Below are 26,115 nucleotides of genomic sequence, written 5' to 3' on the forward strand. Positions count from 1 at the left end.
TGATAATGTCGTCGGATTAAAAAAAAAAAAAAAAGACTGGCAGAGACTGGTCTGTTTTATCGGATGATAATTATTTAAAAATGAGTGTCATGAGCATACCATTCCTTTAATGGGAAACCCTGCATGTTTGAGGACCCTCTATGAAATGTCAAGCTACCCCACAACACCCCCAAAAGAAAATCTCTGACCGCCACTGTGGGCTAAGCCCCGAATGTTTCCAGGTCCAGGAAACGCCCCTGGTTCATGACATAATCTTGCACAACCAGCCCCCTCTTATATAAACCTATACCCTGTGTTGCACGTTGAACATGATCTCCTCTTAGGAAACAATGACATTTATGACTGAACAAAGGTCGCAGTGATGTAGATTTCAATACGATTATAACATTTTTGTAGCATTGCTGTCCTGTTCGAATCTTTTAAAGTATTTAAAAATATAAGTTTTATGGACTCAGAAGAAGAACAATCCTGCTTTAACTTTGTGATGATGCAGTTTCAAGCTAATCCAACAGGGGTTTAATTTGTTGATTTAGTTTAAGAGGTGGGAGAACGCTCTAAACTCATAATGCGCCACCTAACAAGCAGCTTCTATTAGAGTCAACTCACCCAAAGTACAAATGATTTCATACAGCAATCTATATTTATAATTTCTTCTCCTTGTGTTTTTGTACATTTTTAATAGATCAACAGGGACATGTGTTTCTCGTACTCTGGATAGTCAACATACCACACTTTAAAAAAAGAAAAACCTATACATAGTGTGTTGCTGTTTACCCAGAGTAACGAAGACACTATGTCTGAAAAGAGAAGTTGTTGAAGTTTTACTTTTTGAAATGCTCCAAGGTCCAGCCTGCAGATCCTGTCTGACCTCACGTTGTATGGGCAGGTTCTTCCTTCCTTCATCTTCTAAATATTTCCTTTTTTTCAGCCCATTACACAACCTGCAATCAAAAGAAAGACCAAGAAAAGCAGTTACAGTAAGCAACACAGCTACCACAAATACAGGGTATTAAAATATATACAAAAAACATCTTAAAACCAAATGTACATTTTTTAAGAAAACCATAGCCTGCTATAAAAGATAAATAATAATAATAGAAATAATAATAATAAAGTTGATTCAAAAATAAATATGTAATAGTAACATGAAAAACACGGGATTGTAAGTGGAATGAAGTTACCCCTGACATTCCTGCATCTGCTCCACTGTTTCTGGAAGATCTCTGTTGAGGGTCTCCAGAAGGAAAAGGTTCACAACAGATGAGGCAATTGTGAGACTTCCCATGAGGATATACTGTAAGGAAGAGCCTTATTATAACTACCTGAAAATAAAAAAGGAGCAAAATTCTTCATTATAAAAAGACACCATTTTACTTAAATAAAACCTCAATAAATGTGTACATGTCGCTGATGTTATCCAAAGCAGATGTTCTTTTGGACTCATAAAGAATGTCAATGCAGTGATGTCTTATATACATTGTGATATAATATACTCATCTTCTCACCTAAATATGTGACATAAGGAGCTGTGATGCTGCCGATGCGTGCCGCAGAGGAGCACATCCCCATGCCCACGTTCCTGAGTACAGTAGGGTAAACCTCAGCGGTGTAAATGTAGACGATGCTGAAGGCCGTGGTGAAGCCACACTTTCCAGTCATTTCCAGTGCCAGAGCAACATATTGAAGATCTGAGGAGGAGAAAGAGAGGATGTTGGAAGTGAATTATGAATGAATTTTCTCATTTCTATATTTTTTTAAATACATGACATGTTAAAAAAGGGGTCTCATGAAATTATCAAGTTTCTCCCAAGCGGAGCGAACAGAAGTCTTATGCATTAAAGAAATATAAATTCTCTCAGTTGGGAATAACTAGCCAAACACTGTCCAATTTGACCTCAGTTCAGATGCTCTTTGGGCACTTGTAAATGTCGATAACTATGTAAATGTACCTGTAAATATAATGTATGATTTCCTTTATTGTTTTATGTTTCATGTGGAACCTATTTGCTGCAGGTCTCCCTTGAAAAAGAGATCTATGATCTCAATGGGACCAATCTGGTTAAATAAAGGTTTGAAATGAAATGAGATGTTTATTGTCCCTTTTGGTAAAGAGGGACAATAAAGGGCCTGAATACTGTCTTTTCTGGTATCTTATCAGCACCGATTCTTCATTTGAACCTTCTTGAACCCATAGGTCAGTTTGGTGGTTGTGCAAGGGTCTATTTGCTAAGCCTATAGGATACTGGGTCTGTTTAATATGTAACTTCACTTTATCTGGTGAAACACAAACATGATATAATCATTCTTTACTGCACTGTAGCACCCTCTAAGCACTAAAATACTAAACTAATGAATATTAAAAACATGACAGAAAGTACATTTCAGATGTTTCTTTGCTTGTCTCAAGGTAACATCAGTGACACAGCAACTTTCTCCATGTGGCTTATGTATTAATCCAGAGTCCACTATTCTAGGTGCTTAGAGAACAATTAACATGTGATAAAACTGCAAACTGCACATTTCTGAGTTCATGACAGTGGCGTCTCCTAAAGCCCCGAATGTTTTTTCTGTAGCCCCGGACAATTCTCCCTCAATAACATAATCAGGGGTGCACATAACTGGTACCCAGGTACGTATGCGCGGCAAACATCTGAATTGCATAGCGTCACTTGTGTTGAGAGATGTATCCATATATCTCTTCAGTTTGCTCTCAAAGTGCACCAGATTGATGCATTTAACTTCATTATTAAAAATAAATCTTCGTGGGGGAGCATGCCCCCGGACCCCCCTAGAGGATGTTAGGTCTACCCCCCACTTGTAAAAAATAGCACTTTACCCCTACTTACAGCTATATGCCGTGAGCTGATTATCGAGCCTTCATTGTAACAGTCGCGGGTGTACTGTGTATGTGCGTCTGGGGAGTGTTGCAGTAGAAAATTCCACTGTAGCGCCCGGTACCTTACATGTTTGAGCACCCTCTATGAAATGTCAAGCTACCCCACAGCATCCCTACAAGAAAATATCTGGCGCCGCCACTGTGGGCTAAGCCCCGAATGTTTCCAGGTCCAGGAAACGCCCCTGGTTCATGACATAATTCTGCACAACCAGCCCCCTCTTATATAAACCTGTACCCTGTGTTGCACGTTGAATATGATCTCCTCTTAGGAAACGATGACATTTATGACTGAACAAAGGTCGCAGTGATGTAGATTTCAATAAGATTATAACATTTTTGTAGCATTGCTGTCCTGTTCGAATCTTTTGAAGTATTTAAAAATATAAGTTTTATGGACTCAGAAGAAGAACAATCCTGCTTTAACTTTGTGATGATGCAGTTTCAAGCTAATCCAATAGGGGTTTAAATTGTTGATTTAGTTTAAGAGGTGGGAGAACGCTCTAAACTCATAATGCGCCACCTAACAAGCAGCTTCTATTACGGCCCGTCCACACAGCGTTGTGCATTGTCACTTGCCGGCGGGGGGGCTGAAACTCGACCAACAACCAATCACATGAATCTCCCGCCCCGGACACACAAGCACGCGGTTTGATTGGCTAGAGCTTTTACTGGCTGACGCTTCCGGCGAAGCTTCAAAAGTTGAACATTGCTCAACTTTCATCGCGAGCAACGCCAGCAAATCTACGCTTCGCTCCCACAATGCAGTTCGGCGAAACGTGATGTCACCCCATTCAAAATGAATGGGCAGAAGCGTTGAAGCTTCAACGCACATCGCTGTGTGGACGGGCCGTTAGAGTCAACTCACTCAAAGTACAAATTATTTCATACAGCAATCTATGTACGTATTACTCTATATGTATAATTTGTTCTCCTTGTGTTTTTGTACATTTTTAATAGATCAATAGGAACATGTGTTTCTCGTACTCTGGATAGTCAACATACCACACTTTAAAAAAAGAAAAACCTATACATAGTGTGTTGCTGTTTACGCAGAGTAACGAAGACACTATGTCTGAAAAGAGAAGTTGTTGAAGTTTTACTTTTTGAACTGCTCTAAGGTCCACAAGCACATTCTACTCAATTACAGTAATATGGTATGCAGCAGAGCTTTCCAGGGAATAATGAGCAAATTAACACATATGTATGTCATTTAGGTGAAAAAACTATTAAATATGTGTACGTACCCCTTCCTACTTTGCACTACAGCTGTTGCAGCACAATTTCCTTACAGAGATACATTCAGTTCTATCTTATCTTAGATTTTATGCTGACAGACAGGCAATTCTAATGTGTGATAAAACGTGTCACTTTGACTTTTTAACACACTACATGCTTATTCCCATAATTAGATAGTGTTAGGGAAATATTTTCCAAAGCCCATAACCTTGACCCAGTTCATATACTGTCCTGACTGAGCACACGCACCTGTAACCTTGGCTGCTGTGCTCTCAGTAATGTCTCCCTGTTCCTGCCTGTTGGCGTCAGCTGATAGAGGTATGATTCTATCTTGTTATGCACAATGTTGATTATTCTCTCTGAACTAGCTAAATACATGGGTCTGGGGTAGAGTTCTTCAGAATTGACGTGGCATCTCTACCGTGAAGTCAGAACATCTGACACTTGGACTTGTTTTGTGAATTCTCCGGCCGAAGCTCCTAAATAAACTATCAGTGTTTGACATCAGAGCTCCAGCTCTCCCCGTGTCTCCTTCCTGAGTCGGTGACTCCCACTGCATTGCTACACAGAAGTTTTCCCCCACAAATAGCAGTAGTAATTTTGTTACCGTTATGTAATTGAAGAATGATTAAAAACAACTAACACTTACCACAGAATAAGACACATCAAAGTTATGCATCTGATTTTCTTGGATTTTAGGATGTCAAGCATGGTGTATTTCTTAAATTGTGCCGATGCCTGTGACGGAAAGAATTGCAACGAGAGAGTTAATGTAGTTATACTGAATTCAACAAAGACTATATTAAACATTTTAATTCTTTCAGGGTATGGGATTACCTATCCAACATTGTTTTAGTGATAACTGTTTTTATTTTAATCATTACTAACTAAGGTGCCAGGGTCAAGAAATCAATTCATAACGTCTTTGTCTAAAGCAATAATTTGCAATATTAGTAACTTGACAGAGGGATGTCACTCATTTTTTGTCATTTTGAAACAGCTTAGGCTAGGCAGAAGCAGACATAACAACATCTAGCATTTATAAAGTGGCAGAGGAACACATGTGACCACACTTTATTTACGGTCTCATTTTACGATTCTTACCTAGCACAAACGCAGAAATATAGAGGGAAATCTGGGAAGCGCCGACAGAGAGGAACATGACGCAGAACATCTGCCATGAATGAGAGAAGGACTGAAGCATGACTGCCACACTCTGGGCCACGAGAGAGATGAAAACAACCTCCTTCCTCCCACACCTGAAAGAAAAATAATGTTATATCATTAACAGTGATTCACCAAAACGTTCTCACTCCCAACTCATCACATATTGATGGGCGGTCAGGGCCCCTCCCGGTCACACCATTACATACAGGGTACGCCTTGAGCGTCAGTTTTCAACGGACAGGGCGTCCCATATACCTTCATAGACCTCCCATAGCGTTGATAATAGACGCCATGAGAATGCTCCCCGCTGCATCGAAATTCAACGAGCGCTTTCCGTTCTCAGCTGAAGCGTATGGTGGGGGACGTCATTGCAACACATTAGGCGCATTCACACCGCAGTACTTTTCCCACAAAGGTTCATGAGAACTTAGTTCATGAGAACTCTTTTGTCGCGTTCACACCAAAAAGAGCCGGTACTAAAATTAGTTCACGAGCAAGCGGCAAACTCTGGGGAAGAGCCGGTGTAGGTACCAGATGTGTTCGGGTGTATTTCCGTCGCATCCGTCATATTTTACGGCAACTCAAGAGGGCCATGATGGTCAAATTCCGAACATTTAAACATAGCCGACACTTCATTCTTTACTTTGTCCGTTATTATATGTAGAAGATTATACTGTTTCTCCGTCATGTTATTTCCATAGCAACAACAGGCATAGCCCAGGGTTGCCAACTTTGGGTACCTGGCTGGAGTGAGATTTTGATATCATGGGTTTAATAATATATTATCATTATGTCAGTGGTCATACAACGGTGCCGACAATATTATCGTTTATCGCAATTTCCGGGAAAATGTATCCAACAAAATTAATTATCGTGAGAGGCCTACATGAAACACACAGACACAAACAAATCTACAGACTTACTCCAAATTGACAAATATATTAATTAACACACTCACTCTCATATACTCGTTGACTCTATTTTGGCCTAGTAGAACAATAAGCAGCAGACTTTTACTTTTTTATAATTTCTACTGGATTTTAGATCTGCGCATGCGCAATACGGGTCGGCAGTTGCGGCTCCAGAGTATTTGTGTTGGGTAATCTATGGTGGGGCTCAAATCAGTATTTGCAATGTAATTACATACACGCTATATCGCCCCCCTTGACAGTGAAACGCCACGCGTGAGGTTTAGATTATTTCCGTCTCAATCCAAATTGAACTGTATGAAATAAAAAGGCACATTTGTCTTGAAGTAAATAAAAAGTGCGACCTGGAGCCAATCCTGCAATCTCCCCACAAGTGAAAGAGTTTTTTGAAATACTAACAAAAAATACACATTCTGGTACTCTCTTGAGAAGAAAAATAAATAAATCTATTACTACACATTTAAAAAAAATTAATGCCATTTTAGTTTTTTGTTACTTTGTTCTGAGAGCTGAACCTGCTGCTCCTCACAGAGAGAAGAGGGAAGAGGGTGTGAATTAAGTTACATTGTGGATAAGGGTGGATGTGGATAGCCCCCATTGTTCTGTGTGTCAAAATGAAAGACAGCCCACACACCTATCAATCATCACACCGTGGGGTCTTATTTCATTACGTGTTGATTTCTATCAACACGTAATGTTGTATCGATGTATAGAGATGTACTACAGCAAAAGTATTCTCTGTCGGGACTTCCTGCAACAACACCACTCCGTTATCTTGATTCTGATTGGCCAGAAGACATTATCAAAGATGTTCTACTGAGAAGACGATCACTACCTGACAAAAGTTTTCAAAACCGTTTCTAGTCTTCGGTATTTTCTAAACAAGTGACTACTGAAATCAATCTTACTAACTGCTGTCTGTGATTGCTTGTTTTGGCGTGAGAATAGTTTGGGCAGAGTGAGAGCGTGAGATTGAGCGTGGATATTAATTTTTTCTCCCTCATGTTGTTTCCATAGCAACAACTTCAAACAACAACAACTAACCGCTAGCCGCAAAGCTAGCATCACAGCCACTGCTCTGTTTTCGGAGACTTTGCACACGTTTTTCACAAACATTTTCACACGCTAGGAGTACTTCCATTCGCTTCGTCTTGATCTGTAGATGTGATTTGATATGTCGTGTGTCCCCCAACTCCTCTCCAAAGTTCAGATATTTAATAAAATACTCAGGGGAGTTTCCTGAATTTTCATGCCCAAAGCCAAGCACTAGGCCCTGGGTAAATTAAGAGGCTGATCTCGAGCACTTTTGTCCACTTTCCCTGGTGGTAGAAACTCAAGCCAGACATCCCTGGAATCGTCTCAGAGAGTAGATGATCAGTGGGGCCTTGTTTTTACTGAATGATTTGTTTTTTTATGGGGAATTCAAATATGAGCTTATTTTTAGGATTTTCGGAGACTTTGCACACGTTTTCACAAACATTTTCACGCTAGGAGTATGGGAGTACTTGCATTCGCTTTGTCTTGATCTGTAGATGTGATTTGATGTGTCGTGTGTCTCCCAACTCCTCTCCAAAGTTCAGATACTATATACAAATACTAAAAGGTAAATAAAACATGAAACATAATGACAAAATAACAAACTGAAAGATATGTATTCTATCTACACATTTCGTAATTATCTAATCTAGTGGCCTTATAAAAGTGTTGGCTAAAGTAACGCAGAATATATATTATTGTAAATAATTATAAACATTATTTATGTGCACAAGTACATGGGACCCCACCATAGCACCCCACACATAACAAGCTGTCCCGAGTTCCGCAGACGGCCGGTGTGTGGCAGCAGAGCGCTGGGAGCAGAGGGAGGTGAGTATATGACGGATATGACGGATGACGAGTGCGACGGAAATACACCCGAACACATCTGGGTTGCGGTCGGATAGTTTAAAAATCAGCTCCTAAGTTCTAACCCTATCTCCTATTCCTTGACCTCTGAGTGAAACGTCACGGGGTTAAGGGGTAGTGGATAGGAGAATTCAAAAGGACTTAGGAGAAGAGACTGCGGTACTTTAGAGAATCCGAATGCACTTTCACTATCCGACGTGTTTATGATGCGCCAGCGGATGTCATTTTGTGCGTCTGCTGCTGTGGGGAAACTATGGAAACTACAGTTTTCTATACAGCAGACTACAACATGGATGTTTAATAAGAACGACGGACTCATCTAGAGACTCTGCACCATGCTCTGATGCTGTTGTTTTGCTTTATGAACGTGGACAACAGAGAAACATATTCTTCATGACCAAAGTTGGAATTGAAATAAAAAAGGATAGTGAAACTTATGCTCGTCACCCTCTCCCTCCGGTCCACATTAATACAAATGATCCCAATACGTATGATTGTATATGAACTATGAAAAGATCTTAAAATCAATACAAATGTATTTATTATAAACGTTAGTCCTTAACACCTATCACTGTGTACATCACGTTTTATGTTTCATGTGGAACCTATATGCTGCAGGTCTCCCTTGAAAAAGAGATCTATGATCTCAATGGGACCAATCTCGTTAAATAAAGGTTTGAAATGAAATGAAAATCACCATTCAAACATCTTTTAAAAGTTGAACAAACCCCACACAGCTCAGTGAAATGTTGACTTTATTTGAACATTTCAGTAAAAATAACGTTCATATTTCTCTTTTTGATTATAATACTGATGAACGTTCAAAACAAAGCACTTTGGCAACTTACCACATACGTTTTAAAATGCTTAATAAGCACCGTAACTTTGATGATATAATTTCTCCGTCATAATCATTTGTTTCCGTGAATGGCCGACTGTTGTGTGACGCAAATGCTGCGGCTGCAAGGCATTGTGGGGCAGCATTTTCTCCTCTCCTTTCGGTTAGGGAGGTCCAGTGGTTCCTAATCTAAAGGAGGTTATAAAGGAAGTTTGAAACCTCCTTTCCTATCATTCTGGAGAATTCGAACGGCACTCATCATGGCTGCCACTGAGGCACTTCCGGGTCATTTCACTCTGTTAGGAAGGTTCCTAAGCTAAATGGACTATTCGACTTCACCCCTGGTACCCCGATCACATCTGGTACCTACACCGGGACGCCAATACGGAAGTGCCATACACTGCAGTTCATATATTGGCCGACAGGCGATGGCTGCAGAAAGGAGCAATTTCCATAGACCCCCATGTTAAAATGCCCAATTTTACAGCAGAAAAAAACATGTTTCTACCCCTGGCTCCATACATTTTTATTATCGATATAGTTAGATTCCACCTTCATGATTATGGATCTGTGAGTGAATTGTTTTCTAACACGACCCTTTTATTTATATTAGGTCTTAAAGTGTTTGCATAAATTAGGGCGTGGTCACTTTGAAGGATACGTACATGCCTCACTGTCAGCTAACAGCAACTTGTCCACTCTGCTAGGCTACAACCATAGAGGCTACAACGTTAGTTAGTCATAGTACTGTACTTGATCCTTTAGCTTTAGCCGTGATTGTGGGAATATTGTTACAAATACCAGACAATTACAGCAGCAAATGTTAAAAGGGGACCCAATTATCCCAGTGGTGACCGCCGGAGTCCGCCGGAGTCCGCCGCCGAAGCTAACCGAAGCCGTAGCTAGCCCTTTGCGGCTCCATTAGCTTCGGTCAGCGGCGGAGCCAGGCGTTATAACTGGAGATCAAGGAATGCAGCGAAACGCGGAATTGGTTCGCCTGCAGCCTTCTATAGTATTAGCTAAATAAATGATGTTGAACAAGGCTTATTAAGCTGAACATCGCCACAATTGTTCTGCTATGTATCGGTACTTATTTTATTTTATTAACGTGTGAATGACAAGCATTAAGAATAACAACAAATAGCTATTTATCTTGCATATTGTCTCGTTTGATTATGAATGTAACGTTTATATAGTGGAACTACACTGTTTTATCAAAACCAAAGTGCCACGCAGTAACTTGGTAGGCCCATGCATGTATTTCAGCAGGAAATGTGCAACCTAGATGACATTTACCAACACAGACTATATAGACTTTCAAGTCAAATTTCCAACAGCAACAAGTGTGCCCCACTGTCAATGAATTGATGTTTTAATGATATTAATGTTACAATGATTTTCTCGTACTCAAACAACTCAACAAGAACCTATTTCTCTTTTTTTAGCCGTCAGTGCCGATCAAAGTCTGACAGTTCACTAAATGGAAAAAAAGGAGCATGTGCCAGTAAAAATGAAGCCGCATCAGTAAAGCATTTTCCCAACTGTCATGTGTTGACCTTCTCACAAATGCTGACTCTCGGCTAAATGTTTAACTTCAACAGCTATGCAAACTCTGGTAAACAATTTACACTACTGTATTTTACTTACTGGATTTGTCAGTGTTTTGTCGACTTCAGTGAATCATATACAGTACATTTGAGGGTTCCATTGGTTGACCTTTGCATCTACTTACGTTACTTTGGGTAAACAGCAACACACTATGTATAGGTTTTTCTTTTTTTAAAGTGTGGTATGTTGACTATCCAGAGTACGAGAAACACATGTCCCTGTTGATCTATTAAAAATGTACAAAAACACAAGGAGAACAAATTATACATATAGAGTGTGCATCTAGACCGGGTGACGACACTCCCTATTGATGCAGCAACCACTGTAAGTTATATTCTTGTTTAATTAGACTTCTCTGTTTCATTTATTCTACTCTTTATAATTGTTCTGTAGTTATTGTAGCTAAAACGGCGCTTTTGAGAGATTTTAAATCTCAGATCTGCTCAAGTGAACTTGTTACACAGGTCTCAGTGGGGCACTCAACCCTGCATTACAATATAGGCAGGGACACTCTGCTGTCGCCCATCAGCTGTAGAGAGTTAACTAATTAGAGGGGCGTGGCTCCACAGCTGTGAGAACTCAGCAATCAGGCGTCCATTTTAGGTAGCTCTTTCTTGGAGCATCAGCGTCAGACATTGGAGTCCTGCGGGAGTAAGATTGACAAAGACATTGGAGTCCTGCGGGAGTCACGAGGGTGGCAAAGAGGAGGCAAATCCTCCTCTGATTAAGCTAATTACCGCTGGTGTTTTATTTTATTTTATTTAGTTTTCTAGCCCCTCATGCTCTAATCATGTGTATTTTCTCCATTCCTGTTCATGTGTCTTCTCGCAATTATCACTGGCCCCGTGTATCTCCTAATCGCTATTACCGGCCTGCTCTCGTCTATCCAACATGCTCCACTGAGATCCAACATCTAGTTCCAGGTGGCTTGTGGAACTGCCAGTCAGCTGTTCCTAAGGCTGACTTCATCTCTGGCTACGCCTTCCTGCAGACCCTGGATTTCCTTGCTCTCACTGAGACCTGGATTACTCCATTCAACACATCCACCCCAGCAGCTCTCTCCACAGCATATTCCTTCTCCCATACACCCAGACCCACTGGCAGAGGAGGTGGCACTGGTCTCCTGCTCTCTCCCAAATGGAGCTTTTCCCTCTTCAAGCTACCTAACTTCACTCCTTCCACCTTTGAATTCCATGCCGTCACAGTAACCCATCCTATACAATTAACCATTGTTATTCTCTACCGTCCACCAGGCGCCTTGGGAGACTTATTGGAGGAATTAGATAATCTCCTCTCACACATCCCTGAAACTGGCCCTCCCGCTGTACTTCTCGGAGACTTCAACCTCCAGACAGGGAAGATAGACGAACTAACATCTCTGTTAACCGCCTTTGCTTTCTCACTGTCTCCATCCCCACCAACTCATAAAGCTGGCAATGTCATTGATCTCATATTCTCAAGGAACTGCACTACTTCTAACCTCTCTGTAAACCCGCTCCACACATCCGATCACTTCTTCATTTCATTCTCTCTACCCCTCTCCAAACATAAAAGACTAATCTCTTCTCATCCTGCACCTGTCCGCCGTGACCTCTGTTCCCTCTCCCCCTCTACCTTTGCCTCATCGGTGCTCTCAGCCCTCCCTTGCTCTGACTCGTTCCAACTCCTGCCTCCAAACTCTGCTGCAGAAACTCTCCTCTCTACTCTCTCATCCTCTCTGGACTCTCTCTGTCCTCTCACATCTTGGCAGGCTCGTCAGTCCCCTCCTGCTCCTTGGCTAAATTACGCACTGCGTGCTAATAGAACCATCCTTCGGGCAGCAGAACGGAAACGGTGGAAATCCAAACACCATGACGACCTCCTAACCTATCAGGCTCTCCTCTCCTCTTTCTCTGCTTCGATCTCTCAGGCAAAAAGCACTTTCTATCAAGATAAGATACAATCTTCCTATTCCAATCTCAAAAAACTATTTTCCATATTCTCCACCCTCTTGGACCCTCCCAAAGCCCCTCCCCCCTCCTCACTTCTGTCAAGCGACTTTGTTAACCACTTTGAAAAAAAGGTTGATGATATTCGCTCTTCTTTTTCTGACTCACCTCTACTCACCGCTGGGTCACCAGACCCTCCTTTCACCCACACACTAACCTCCTTTTCCCCTCTCTCTCCACGTGAGGTTCTTACCCTCATTAACTCTGCCCGCCCTACCACCTGTCCTCCGGACCCTATCCCTTCAAACCTCCTTCAGACTATCGCTCCTGATATTCTACCATTTCTCACCCATTTCATCAACACTTCTCTAACTTCTGGTCACTTTCCAAATAGTCTTAAGGAGGCAAGAGTAAACCCTCTCCTAAAGAAACCCACTCTCAACCCGTCTGATGTTATAAACTACAGGCCTGTCTCTCTCCTCCCGTTCCTGTCTAACACACTTGAACGCGCTGTCTTTAAACAACTCTCCTGTTATCTCCATCAGAACAACTGTCTGGATCCGCACCAGTCTGGTTTCAAGGCAGGTCACTCCACAGAAACTGCTCTCATTGCTGTCACTGAGGAACTGCACACTGCCAAAGGGCTCTGTTCTTGGTCCCCTCCTCTTCTCCCTGTACACAAACTCGCTCGGATCAGTCATTAGCCCGCATGTTTTTTCATACCACTGCTACGCTGACGACACCCAATTCCTTCTGTCCTTTCCCCGCTCAGAGACCCAGGTCGTCGCACGCATCTCTGCTTGTCTAGCTGACATCTCTCAGTGGATGTCTGTTCATCACCTCAAGCTCAACCTTGACAAGACTGAACTGCTTTTCCTTCCGGGAAAAGATTGTCCCACTCTTGACCTGACCATCAACATCGGCACCTCTGTTGTTTCCCCGACTCAGACTGCAAGGAATCTGGGTGTGACCCTAGATAACAAACTGTCCTTCACTGCAAACATCGCTGCTACAACACCGTTGCTGCAGATACACGCTTTCCAACATCAGGAAGATACGTCCCCAGCTGACCCAGACAGCCACGCAGGTTCTGGTCCAGGCTCTCGTCACCTCACGCCTAGACTACTGCAACTCCCTCCTGGCTGGTCTACCTGCATGTGCCATCCGACCTCTGCAGCTCATCCAGAATGCAGCGGCTCGTCTGGTCTTCAACCTTCCTACATTTTCCCACACCACTCCGCTCCTCCGCTCCCTCCACTGACTTCCAGTAACTGCTAGAATCCACTTCAAGACACTGGTACTTGCATACCATGCTGCGAATGGATCTGGCCCTTCCTACATCCAGGACATGGTTAAACCGTACACCCCAGCATGTGCACTCCACTCTGCATCAGCCAAACAGCTCGCTGCACCCGCACTGCGAGGGCAACCCTGTCTCCTAAAAATTACGTTCCCACAGAACTAAACTGCATTCTCAATTACGTTTAGCAAGAAACGTATTTTCTCCCACGTTACGTTTGTTATGAACGTATCTCAAATACGTTTATTTTCTACATATCTTCTCGAAGCATATATTCTTCCACGTTACGTTAGTTATGAATGTATCTTAAATACGTTTATTTTCTACATATCTTTGCCATTTATTGTCTTGCTTATAATAATGATAATAGTTATTTATAAACATCATTTTAGAGCACACCTTTGAAATCGACAATCGGGCTCGATATATGGTTAAAATCAGTAGGCGAGGCTGTAATTTCGCCAGCTGTTACTCTCATGAGCGAGGCAGAACATAATAGTTTTAACATGACAAAAAGCTGCTGTGTCGTTTATTGCACCTCAAACATTAAAACAAATCCAGAGTTACGTGTTTCTGTACTTCCTCTAAGAAGAAAGGACAGTAACAGAAGAGCTCTGTGGCTTCAAGCTTGATCGCCGTTCAAATGACAGCGCTGGTTTCCCCAAAAGTGGGCGGGGCTGTAAAGTGAAGTAGATTTACTCTCATCTATTATTCAAAACCATTCTATTTATTCTAACGTAAATTACATGCCAGTGTTTTATCTTTTATTTATTTGTTTTTATTTTAAATCGTATAATGTCGGACTTTTTTTCCGTCTGTGAGGAAAAGAAATGGGGCTCAGAGCCTCAAAATACTGAAATCTGTATTTTTTAAAATCTTTTCCTTCTAATTTATTATTCTTTTCTAAATAACACACTGTTATTTACTCAACAATAACACACAATTATCCTTGTTTTTATTTATTCATTTAATTCTATAATCTTGGGCTTTTTAGCCGTAAATAAAGTCACCGGAAACAGACGGGACATTTTGAGCGATACACACCACAAACCCACTAAACTGATTACCCAAGATCCTCAGCTTGAAGCTTGTTGATTGGATGTTTTAGCCGCAATGCACGCTGGGATATGGTGTTGATATGATATGGAGATATGATATCCGACAACGAAAAATAAAATAATACCTAATTCAGAGTGTGCTTGCTTTTCTCTTTAGAAGTCATCACATAACGGCATTGTAATACACGGTTCGGCTGCATTAAATATTACATATCTGCCGTAATTCTTTATTTATAGAGAGAGACAAACAGGAGAACTGCTGCCAAAACTGAATACTTGACGTGGATCATAAATATATCAACAATTAAACAACATTTTCAATTTATTTTCACAAAATACGTCTCCTTGCAGTATCAATAGTAATTCGGCTGACTTTTATATTTGATCCAATTGGTATATAGGTTATATTTACACCATAACGGTGCACAGCTGATAGAAAAGGACTTGTAGTTTTTAAAGATATTACTGATTTTCTTTGAATATAAGAATCTAAATACTGAGTTGAGAGAATAGTCAGGGGATTTGGGTGATGGGAGACACATCTATGGAATCACAATTTCAATAGCTTACCATTAAATGACGGATAGCCTATGCCTTTCTGTCTGTGATGTTTTACAAATCAGATATTAATGTGTAGAAGTAAAACAAGAGAAATAGTATAGCAATATCCTGTAAAATTATGTAAAAACATGAATAAAACTACACATCTTCAGATGTTATACATAAGTGTCTACACTAATAATACAAAGTTATTATTAGTATGCTGTGTGTACCTTGTGTGCACCGCCTAGTGGTTAAAGCATGTTATTGAATTATTTTTGTTGAATAATCTTATTTGATTAAAACAATATTAAGAGTACATACTTTCATAGGGGGAAAGTAGAAGGTCAATGATAGAAATATATAATATAAAAAGTCAAGAAGATACTAAGTGATCTCTACAATAAAACAGTTTAGTGCTGGATGTACACAGATATTAATAGGAGGATGTGCAAAACAGAAAAACGAATTAACCTTTATTAACACATTAAAGAATACTTTAGGTTAAGGTCTTCTTTTAAACAAGAAAAAAGCTCTGGGGGTATCTATCTACAGATGAATATTAAGCCTGACAAAGTACTTAACGTCTAAAATATTGCTTTCCTGCAATGTTAACTATGTTGAAACACTTATTTTAAATGATATTATACACATTAATTATACTCTTATGTATGTAGATATAATAAGAAATGTGCAGAATATGACAGTTTAATGGTGGAGGTATACAGTCCACACATATTGATAGATGTCTGTTGAGGAACCTGCGACCCAAGTTGTGTATAAGATCAATACACCTTAGAAAACCTTGAAATCTTGAAAGGGATATGCAACATAGACATTATACAGTTTTTAATTAACTATTAGTAGAGAATAACGAGTAATGAATATACTTTATAAAGATCTGCAGATAAATGTTTAGTCTTCTCAAGCACCAACTATCAAATATCTCTCCTGATTGTTGGCACTTGACAATCACCTTCCCTGAATTGTATTCAGGTGTAACTAAAGTCTGCTTCAAGGGTTGTTTATATTCCACATCATTAATCAGAATCTGCAAAGTAACTAAACTAAATGTAGTGGAGTAAAGATACCAGGTTAACCTCTGAATTGTAGTGGAGTAGAATAACAAAGTAACAATGAGCTGTCGTGTGGGTATATATTAATGCTGCCCATTATGGATACAAGCGATTTTCACCCATTTAGTAATTACATGTTTTAAATGTGTACACACCAATGTGTTTCCTATCGCCTAAACCTCCAGGGCTGTACACAGTTTAATACTGTCAACTTCTAAATTTGGGAAAAACGTCTTTTAAAACTACAATTCCCAGTAGAGACGTGCCATAGAGAACATGTTGCGAAACACAATAGCCAGCATATGTAGTCCTGGGGGGGGGCGTTCGAGTCCAGTTTTGAATAGTCTGCCGTGGTTTCGTTCCATTTCAAAGAGCTTGACGCTCGGCGTAACCTTGGCGCAACATCACGGGGTTTGTCAACGGGACTGTAGTCCCAAACGATAGCTGGGGATTATGGGTAGTGTAGTGTCTTCGGCCATCCTAAATCTCGAAATGTCCCGTCTGTTTCTGGTGACTTTATTTACGGCTAAAAAGCATGCTAAAATGCCCAAGATTATAGAATTAAACGAATAAATAAAAACAAGGATAATTGTGTGTTATTGTTGAGTAAATAACAGTGTGTTATTTAGAAAAGAATAACAAATTAGAAGGAAGAGATTTTAAAAAATACAGATTTCAGTATTTTGAATCTCTAAACCCCATTTCTTTTCCTCAAAGACGACAAAAAAAGTCCGACATTATACGATTTAAAATAAAAACAAATAAATAAAAAGATAAAACACTGGCATGTAATACGTTAGAATAAATAGAATGGTTTTGAATAATAGATGAGAGTAAATCTACTTCACTTTACAGCCCCGCCCACTTTTGGGGAAACCAACGCTGTCATTTGAATGGCGATCAAGCTTGAAGCCACAGAGCTCTTCTGTTACTGTCCTTTCTTCTTAGAGGAAGTACAGAAACACGTAACTCTGGATTTGTTTTAATGTTTGAGGTGCAATAAATGACACAGCAGCTTTTTGTCATGTTAAAACTATTATGTTCTGCCTCGCTCATGAGAGTAACAGCTGGCGAAATTACAGCCTCGCCTACTGATTTTAATTTAACCATATATCGAGCCCGATTGTCGATTTCAAAGGTGTGCTCTAAAATGATATTTATAAATGACTTATCATTATTATAAGCAAGACAATAAATGGCAAAGATATGTAGAAAATAAACGTATTTGAGATACGTTCATCACGAACGTAACGTGGGAGTAAATACGTTTCTAGCTAAACGTAATTGAGAATGCAGTTTAGTTCTGTGGGAACGTACTTTTTAGGAGACAGGGTTGGCGAGGGGGACCCAAGTTCCCATCAGCAAAAACACGTGGGTTTGCTATCCTGGCTCCAAAATGGTGGAATGAGCTCCCCATTGACATCAGGACAGCAGAAAGCCTGCACATCTTCCGGCGCAGACTGAAAACTCATCTCTTTCGACTCCACTTCGAGCGATATAATTACTAACAAAGAACTACTAACAGAGACTTATATACTAATAAAGGACTGGCTTATCTATAGCCAGTTGAGTAGCACTTGAAATGTTTGCCTCTATGAAACCTGATGTACTTATATGATTCTGTTTTCTTCAAGGTTGTGTCTTCCTGGTCGAATGTACTTATTGTAAGTCGCTTTGGATAAAAGCGTCAGCTAAATGTAATGTAATGTAATACTTACATGGTCATTTACCTGTGCTTTGTATCATATTTAGGTATGGGAGAAAAATAGTGTTGTTTGTTACCATGGCAGTCCAGACAGTGTTCACATTCATCATGGTCTTCGCTCCATCCTGGCCCGTGTTCTGCGCCCTGTTCTTGATTGTCGGGATGGGACAAATCTCTAATTATGTGGCTGCGTTTGTGCTAGGTACTTTTGTTTGCCTCTATTCGATGATTTCAGCTGTATTTAGTTGCTAACTTGTCCATGAAAGATAATGTGTCATTCATTGCCTGTGCTTTGAATCTCCCCCCTTTTCTCCTGTGCTTCAGGGTCAGAGATATTGAGCCCAAAAGTTCGGACAATTTATTCCACCGCAGGTGTGAGTCTTTTCTTTGCTGCAGGCTACATGTTCCTGCCACTGTTAGCCTACTTCTTGAGAGACTGGAGGATGCTTCTCCTGCCTCACCCTGCCTGGCTTCCTCTATGTGCCTCTCTGGTGGTAGGTATAGGTGTGTTTGCTTGAATGTGTGGGGTTCTTATTTTTCTAGTTGATTTTATCTCTGGCTGTGTTTCAGTTCAAGTGTTTTATTTTCTACTGTGTTGAGTGGTGTATAGTGTACAGCGTTGCTTTAAGTATTACGTTCATGAAGGTCAATTCATTAATCAACATAGTTCCTGTCAAAAGCTAAACAGATTGTTTTTTTAAAGCTGAAAGAATTTTCCTATTAATCACGTAGTTGATGAACATAATAAATACAGTCCTTCTTTGATAATTGTATAGGGCTGTGGTGTTGTGACATTAAACTTGTGACTATGACATTATGACAATTACTTTTTAATGTATTTGTTATCATATTAAAATGCATGCATCATTTTCGGATTAGGTATACATTTAAGAAAAAGTGTCATACATAGATATGGTCACTATATTCACAATGTAATAACAGTTACAGTAACAGTAACAGCATTGCAACAGCATCAGCCTTTTTCAACTTTATCAAGGCTTTGTTAGGTATGCTTTACTTTTATGGAGGATCATTTGAGCAGTCAAAGGACTCGGAATAAGGTAAAAGAAAATACCTTTACCGTACAGTAATAATTTCTCTCTTCTGGGGGATTGAACATCTGTCTCTCTCTCTGTTGTGTACTGAGGCAGGTTCATCCCAGATTCTCCTCGCTGGCTGCTGGCTCGGGACAGAGTGGAGGAGGCAGAGGCCATAGTGAGAGATCAATCAATCAATCAATCAATCAATCAATGTTTATTTATATAGCCCAATATCACAAATGTTACATTTGTCTCAGTGGACTTCACAGTTTGTACAGAATATCAGTATGACAATACGACACCCTCTGTCCTTAGACCCTCACATCGTACAAGGAAAAACTTCCGGAGAAAACCCACAGTTTAAAGGGAAAAATGGGAGAAACCTCAGGGAGAGCAACAGAGGAGGGATCCCTCTCCCAGGACGGACAGACGTGCAATAGATGCCGTGTGTAAATTGAAAATATAATACATTTGCAACATAGGTAGTCCGAATGTTTGGAAATGCATGTGTGTATAATAGGAAGATGAATCCACGAGGATATCCATCCAGGACTTATGATCCAGGACCACAGCCACGACTCAAGATCCAGGGCTCGCGATCCAGGACACAGGACCGCAGGATCATCCATGACTCTGGATCCCGGCGTATAGAGACACCAAAAAGAAAGACATTTGGGGAAGCTGGGTTAATCGGAACATGAGAGTACACAGGTATAGATAGAGAGAAGGAAGAAGTAAGATGTCCCCCGACAAACTAAGCCTATATCAGCAAAACTAGGGGCTGCATCTAATCAGCCCTAACTATAAGCTTTATCAAAAAGGAAGGTCTTATGCACACTCTTAAAAACGGATAGGGTGTCTGCCGCCCGAACACAAACTGTTAGCTGATTCCACAAATGTGGAGCTTGATAAGAAAAGGCTCTGGCTCGCATTGTACTTTTAGAGACTCTAGGAACAACCAACAACCCTGCATTCTTGGAACGCAATGCCCTAGTAGGACAGTAGGGTATAATGAGTTCTTTAAGGTAAGATGGCGCCTGCCCATTAAGGGCTTTGTAGGCGAGAAGAAGAATTTTAAATTCTATCCTGTGTTCTATAGAGAACCGCAGAGACGCGTCGTAAAACCCGGAAGTAAGTTAGCATTTTTAGCACTTCCGGTTCCTTCGTCAAAAAGCAATGCATTTTCTCCATAGGGTTTTGGAAAATAGCTCGAAATAAGGTCTGTGGTTGACATACATTTAAGAGATAAATCACGTTTTGTTCTATGATATTAAATACATCAGCAGTGACCCCACTGGTGATTTTTGAAGAGTTTACGTGTCTGAAAAACGATGGTTGTTACCATGTGGCTGAATAGGATTACAGAAATTGTCGAGGCCGTTGTACGTCATTACGCCTAACACGTAAACACTCCAGCTACGTTTGTTTTCCCCTGTGTTCTGCTTGAAAGCAAGTACCTGCCTATCTTTAGTATCTGTATATCTATATCTGACCATTAGAATCTGTTTTTGAAATTGTCATTTTTAACACCGTAGTTTTACAAATGATAGAATAATTAATTACCGGTGTTTTCCAATTTTACTCGGCAGTTTGTTTCGTTAGCTAACGTTAGCTAAAGCTAGCGCTACTAGTTAGCTACGCAATGGTTTGTTGCTTTGCTCCGGGTTGCAGCCACAGGTCTTCACATGAAACGTGCTCGTTCTATCGTTTCCCGGCCAATGTTTTCCAAAGGAGAGTCTGGATTCGTGCCATGAGGTAAGCTGACGTTACATTTTTGTCCATGTCACGATGAAATGTAAATGATGGGTAGTGACTGTGTCGCCGTTTAAGAGATGGCGCTGCTGAAAAGACGGCAACCAGTGGCGGCTGGTGGAAAATATTTTTGGTGGGGCTGTTGATATAGTGAGTAAAAAAAATGTTTTAGGGAGAAATTACCCCTTACATTAGGACTTCTGGTGATGTAATGGTGCGTTTCCAGTGCAGCGCGGAGCTCGCTTTAATGCTGCGTTCAGACCGGACGCGATGCGAATATTCGCTTCGCTCTAGTCGCTCGAGTTTCACCGCGGCTGCCAGCTGTGTTTACTCGCATCATTCAAACAAGACGCGCTGGCTCGGGAGCTACAACTACAACAAAATGAACAGATTTTACCGTGATTAAATTGTAATACACGTTTCTAAATGATGCCGACGTAACAACATACTGATACCGGTTAGTAAAAACCATGAATTAATGCTTTGACAAGTCTGCAGACAGACGGCAGGCGAAAAACCTTTTAGAATGCTTGTTTTCTGAATGGAGCTTGGCTAAGCTAACGTTATAGATGCTCCGACCGTCCACACTCACAACAACGGCCTACAGACATAAATAAACCAGCGACTGTATTATCCATGACACAGGCAGTCTGTGGTTTGTACTTGTTTAACTTTTGTCTAGTTTCTGAACAGATCGTATCTGTCCCCGGCTGTTTAAAAAGCAAGCATGGGAAACAAAAGATAGCATTTACCTGTTTGCATCCAGCTAGCCTTTCTGGTGTACCAGCTACGTGAGAAGCCTCGTTGATACTATTTGTCTTTTTCACGAGCTTGCTGTGATATATACAAATCGGGTTGGTCCGGTCCAAGGTCTTTAAGTATACATTTATCTCCCAAACTTCTCCTTTCGAAAGGATTGGAGAGTAGCTCTTGCACAGAATTCGGTGAGGACCGAGGTCCGGCGACTCCACCTGCACACCATTCTCATCCAACTTCTGCGTCACCTTGGTCACTCACGAGTCTAAAAAACAACTCACGTCAACGCACGTAAGCAACGTGGGCGCCAACGTGAGTGCCCTCGTGACCAAAATATTTGACGCGCTGATTGGCTGAAATTATATTTAAATTATGTTTACTATTGAGACTTTTGCAATGTGCTGGTTGCTGCTGTTTGGCTCGGGGGCTCCGCCCGGTAATGATAAACTAATGCCATGGGCAAGGCCATGTGGTGTCTAGACAGTTGTGTTAAGTTAATTTATTTAGTTTAGTCCTTTTTGTCTTTTGCCTTGTCTTGTGATTTCCTGTTTTATTTTGTAGTAACCTTTCCCTCTCGTTTCAGAGCATTCCTGCCCTGGTGTGTTTTTCCCGCCAGTGTGATTGTCAGCCCCTCCCTTAATTGTTGCCACCTGTGTCCCCTTACCTAGTGTGTATATATAGTATGCGTCTCCCTTTGTCTTGTGTCAGTTCGTCTTGTCTCGTCAAGCCTGCCAGTCATCTCTTGATCGTGTGAAGTATATTTTTGATAGTCCATGTAGATGTTTTTTTGGTTTAGAGTTTTTGATCCTCCAAGTGAGCGTTTTGTGTTTAACCTTGTTAATTCTGATCTGTTTCTGGTGTTGTGCGTTTGGGTCCTGAGCCTCGTGACATTCTTAACAGTACGAACTGACCAAAGAATGGACCCAGCCGAACCAGACAGGTTCAGAGCAGCTCTGCGCTCACAAGGCACGCTTTTGTCTCAGCATGACGATCAGCTGAAATCAATTGACCAGGGAGTGAGAGAATTGAGTGGTCGTCAAGAAAACGTCCAAACATCTGTGAACAGCCAAGTAAACCACCTGGCAGATCAGCTTGTTCGTGTCCTTGCCCACCTGGAAGCTGGATCTCAAACTGTTTCCGCGGCTGCACCCCTGCCTGAGGCTGTGAATCCTGTGATCCAAGGACCTACTCCTTCTTCATGCTCTCGTCTCGCATCTCCAGAGAAATTCTCCGGTGACTCAGGTGACTGTCATCCTTTTTTAGTCCAATGCGACCTGCATTATCAACATCAGCCTTCTGCTTTTCCAACAGACCAGTCTAGGACAGCTTTCATGATAACACACTTGACTGGTAGAGCAGCAGCGTGGGCTACAGCAGAATGGGCTAGAGACTCTCCCCTTTGCAGATCACTTGGACTGTTTACTGATTCCCTTAAAAAGATTTTTGATCGTACAGCACCAGGGAGAGAAGCGGCTAAAGCTCTAGTTCAACTCAAGCAAATAAATCAAAGAGTGTCTGATTATGCCATAGAGTTTAGGACAATAGCAGCAGACAGTGGCTGGAATGATCTGGTCTTGCTGGACGCCTTTGTAAATGGACTTTCAGGCCTTGTCAAAGATCACTTAGTCCCATTAGATCTTCCAGAAGATTTAGACTCTGATTGCTCTGGCTATACGAATAGATAATAGGCTCTGGGATAGACAAAAAGAAAGAGAACATCCTGCAGTTCGTTCACCAAGCTCCAGGGGGCCTCCTCGTGGCATCCGGATGGGGGAGGATTCGTTTCCAGGGGTCTGCATCAAGCCTCCTTTGACAACGCCATCCACCACATCAGAGGAACCCATGCAACTTGGCCGAGCAAGACTTTCACTGGAGGAGTGGGAACGGCGCCTCCGCCAGGGCCTGTGTTTCTACTGCGGGCATCGTGGACACCTGATGGCCGCTTGCTCACTAAAAGACAGGGCTCCCCAGGCAAGAGGAGGGCGCTGGTGAGCCGACTAACTTCTGACTACTCTCCTCATACGCTGACTCCTATCCAAGTACAATTAGGTAAGCAAACCTTAACACAGAATGTTCTCATTGATTCAGGAGCAGACGAAAGTTTTATGGACTGGAATTTTGCCAAAAGCTTGAACATTGTCACCATGCCCTTAGCTCAACCTTTAAATGCCAGCGCCCTTAATGGAAGATTATTGTTTCAAGTCACTCACCACACAGAACCCGTCCAGGTTATCATAAATCACAACCACACAGAATTCATGACATTCCATTTATTCGACTCCGCACAACACCCTATGATTTTAGGCTTCCCATGGTTGAAAATACATAACCCTCACATTGACTGGCGTTCTGGTAGGGTGAAGGGGTGGGGAAGAGAATGTAATCATACATGTTTGGTTTCACCAGGAGAAGTTGAAGGGCTGTCTGTAGTAAGGGTTACTTCAGGTAGTGAGGTGGAGACGAAGGAAGTAACTCATGACCATGCCTCTGACTTACCAGACCTGCCCAATGTTCCCTCCTGTTACCACAACCTGAAGGAGGTTTTCAGTAAGACTCGGGCCTCTACGTTGCCTCCTCATCGACCTTATGACTGTGCAATTGACTTACTACCGGGTGCCCCCATTCCCAAGGGACGTCTATACTCAATTTCTGGTCCTGAAAGACAATCTATGACGGATTACATTGACTCATCTCTGAAGGCGGGCCTCATTCGTCCATCGTCATCTCCTGCTGGCGCCGGATTTTTCTTCGTGGGTAAAAAAGACGGATCCCTCCGACCCTGCATAGACTACTCTCCCCTGAATGATATAACGGTAAAAAACAGGTACCCTCTCCCCCTCATTTCCACTGCTTTTGAACTGTTAAAAGGAGCTAAGATCTTCACTAAACTTGACTTGAGGAATGCCTATCACTTGGTCAGGATAAGGGAGGGGGACGAATGGAAGACTGGATTCAATACCCCCAGTGGCCACTATGAATACTTAGTAATGCCATTTGGGCTAACTAATGCTCCTGCTGTATTTCAGGCTCTTGTGAATGACGTGCTCAGACAATATTTGAATCATTTTGTGTTTGTCTACCTGGATGATATATTGATATTCTCTCCTGATGAAGAGTCCCATGTTCAGCATGTCCGCCAGGTCCTCCAAGGCCTTCTGGAAAACCAACTATTCGTGAAGGCTGAGAAATGTGAATTTCACAAGACCTCTGTCTCATTCCTGGGCTTCATCATTGCTCTGGACCAGGTCAAGATGGATCCAAGCAAGGTCAGTGCTGTCGCAAATTGGCCCACACCCACCAACAGGAAGAAGGTACAGCAATTTCTCGGTTTTGCTAACTTCTACAGACGTTTCATAAGACATTTTAGCTCCATAGCTGCACCTCTCCACTCACTCACCTCAACCCATGTTCAGTTTTTGTGGACTCTACAGGCTGACAAAGCTTTCCAGGAATTGAAAAGGCGGTTTACTTCTGCTCTTGTTCTCATCACTCCTGATTCACTACGGCAGTTTGTGGTAGAGGTGGATGCTTCCAATGATGGAGTTGGGGCTGTGTTGTCACAACGTTCAGCCAAGGACATGCAAACCATGTGCATTTCTGTCACGTAAGTTAACACCTGCTGAACGCAACTATGATGTAGGCAACAGAGAACTTTTGGCAGTCAAAACAGCGCTTGAGGAATGGAGACACTTTCTGGAGGGGTCAGAGCAACCATTCATAGTCTGGACGGATCATAACAATCTTGAGTACATCCGAAAAGCTAAGAGACTGAACTCACGTCAGGCAAGATGGGCTTTGTTCTTCACTCGTTTTAACTTTTCCTTGTCATTTAGACCCGGTTCACAAAATTTCAAGCCAGATGCACTTTCTCGTGTTTTTGATCCTGAACCCTCGGCAAAGGAACCAAAGCTCATCCTTCCACTAAACTGTGTGGTTGAAGCGGTAACTTGGCCAATAGAAACAGAGGTGAAACGAGCTAACGGTGAGAGCCCGACACCTAGGGGTTGCCCCCCAAATAGGTTGTTTGTTCCTCAAACTGTGCGTCCTAAGGTCATTCAATGGGCTCACACCTCGCTGCTCACCTGCCATCCTGGGGTAAAAAAAAACATGTACGTCATCAAGCAACGGTTCTGGTGGACATCTATGGAGAAGGATGTCAAGGAGTATGTGGCCGCCTGCACCATCTGCGCCAGGAATAAGACCTCTTCCAGGCCCCAGATGGGTCTGCTCAGGCCGTTGCCTATCCCCAGTCGGCCCTGGTCCGACATCTCAGTGGATTTTGTCACCGGACTGCCAGAATCCAAAGGTAACACCAACGTCCTCACGGTGGTGGATAGATTCTCTAAAATGACACATTTTATTGCTTTGCCTAAACTGCCAT

At 41.7% G+C, this 26,115-nt stretch overlaps 1 protein-coding gene across 1 annotated transcript in view; it reads right to left on the reverse strand.

Annotated features, from left to right (window-relative positions):
* Nucleotides 1-675: 675 nt before the first annotated feature.
* Nucleotides 676-26,115, reverse strand: part of LOC117442850 (organic cation/carnitine transporter 2-like) — a 73,145-nt gene continuing 47,705 nt past the window's right edge. The window contains 5 exon segments of the mRNA XM_071202498.1: nt 676-710; nt 826-941; nt 1,182-1,294; nt 1,297-1,322; nt 1,506-1,688. Coding sequence (XP_071058599.1) covers nt 676-710; nt 826-941; nt 1,182-1,294; nt 1,297-1,322; nt 1,506-1,688 — 473 coding nt within the window.

Source organism: Pseudochaenichthys georgianus, unplaced genomic scaffold (genome assembly GCF_902827115.2).
Source record: "Pseudochaenichthys georgianus unplaced genomic scaffold, fPseGeo1.2 scaffold_489_arrow_ctg1, whole genome shotgun sequence".
NCBI classification, from domain to species: Eukaryota; Metazoa; Chordata; class Actinopteri; order Perciformes; family Channichthyidae; genus Pseudochaenichthys; species Pseudochaenichthys georgianus.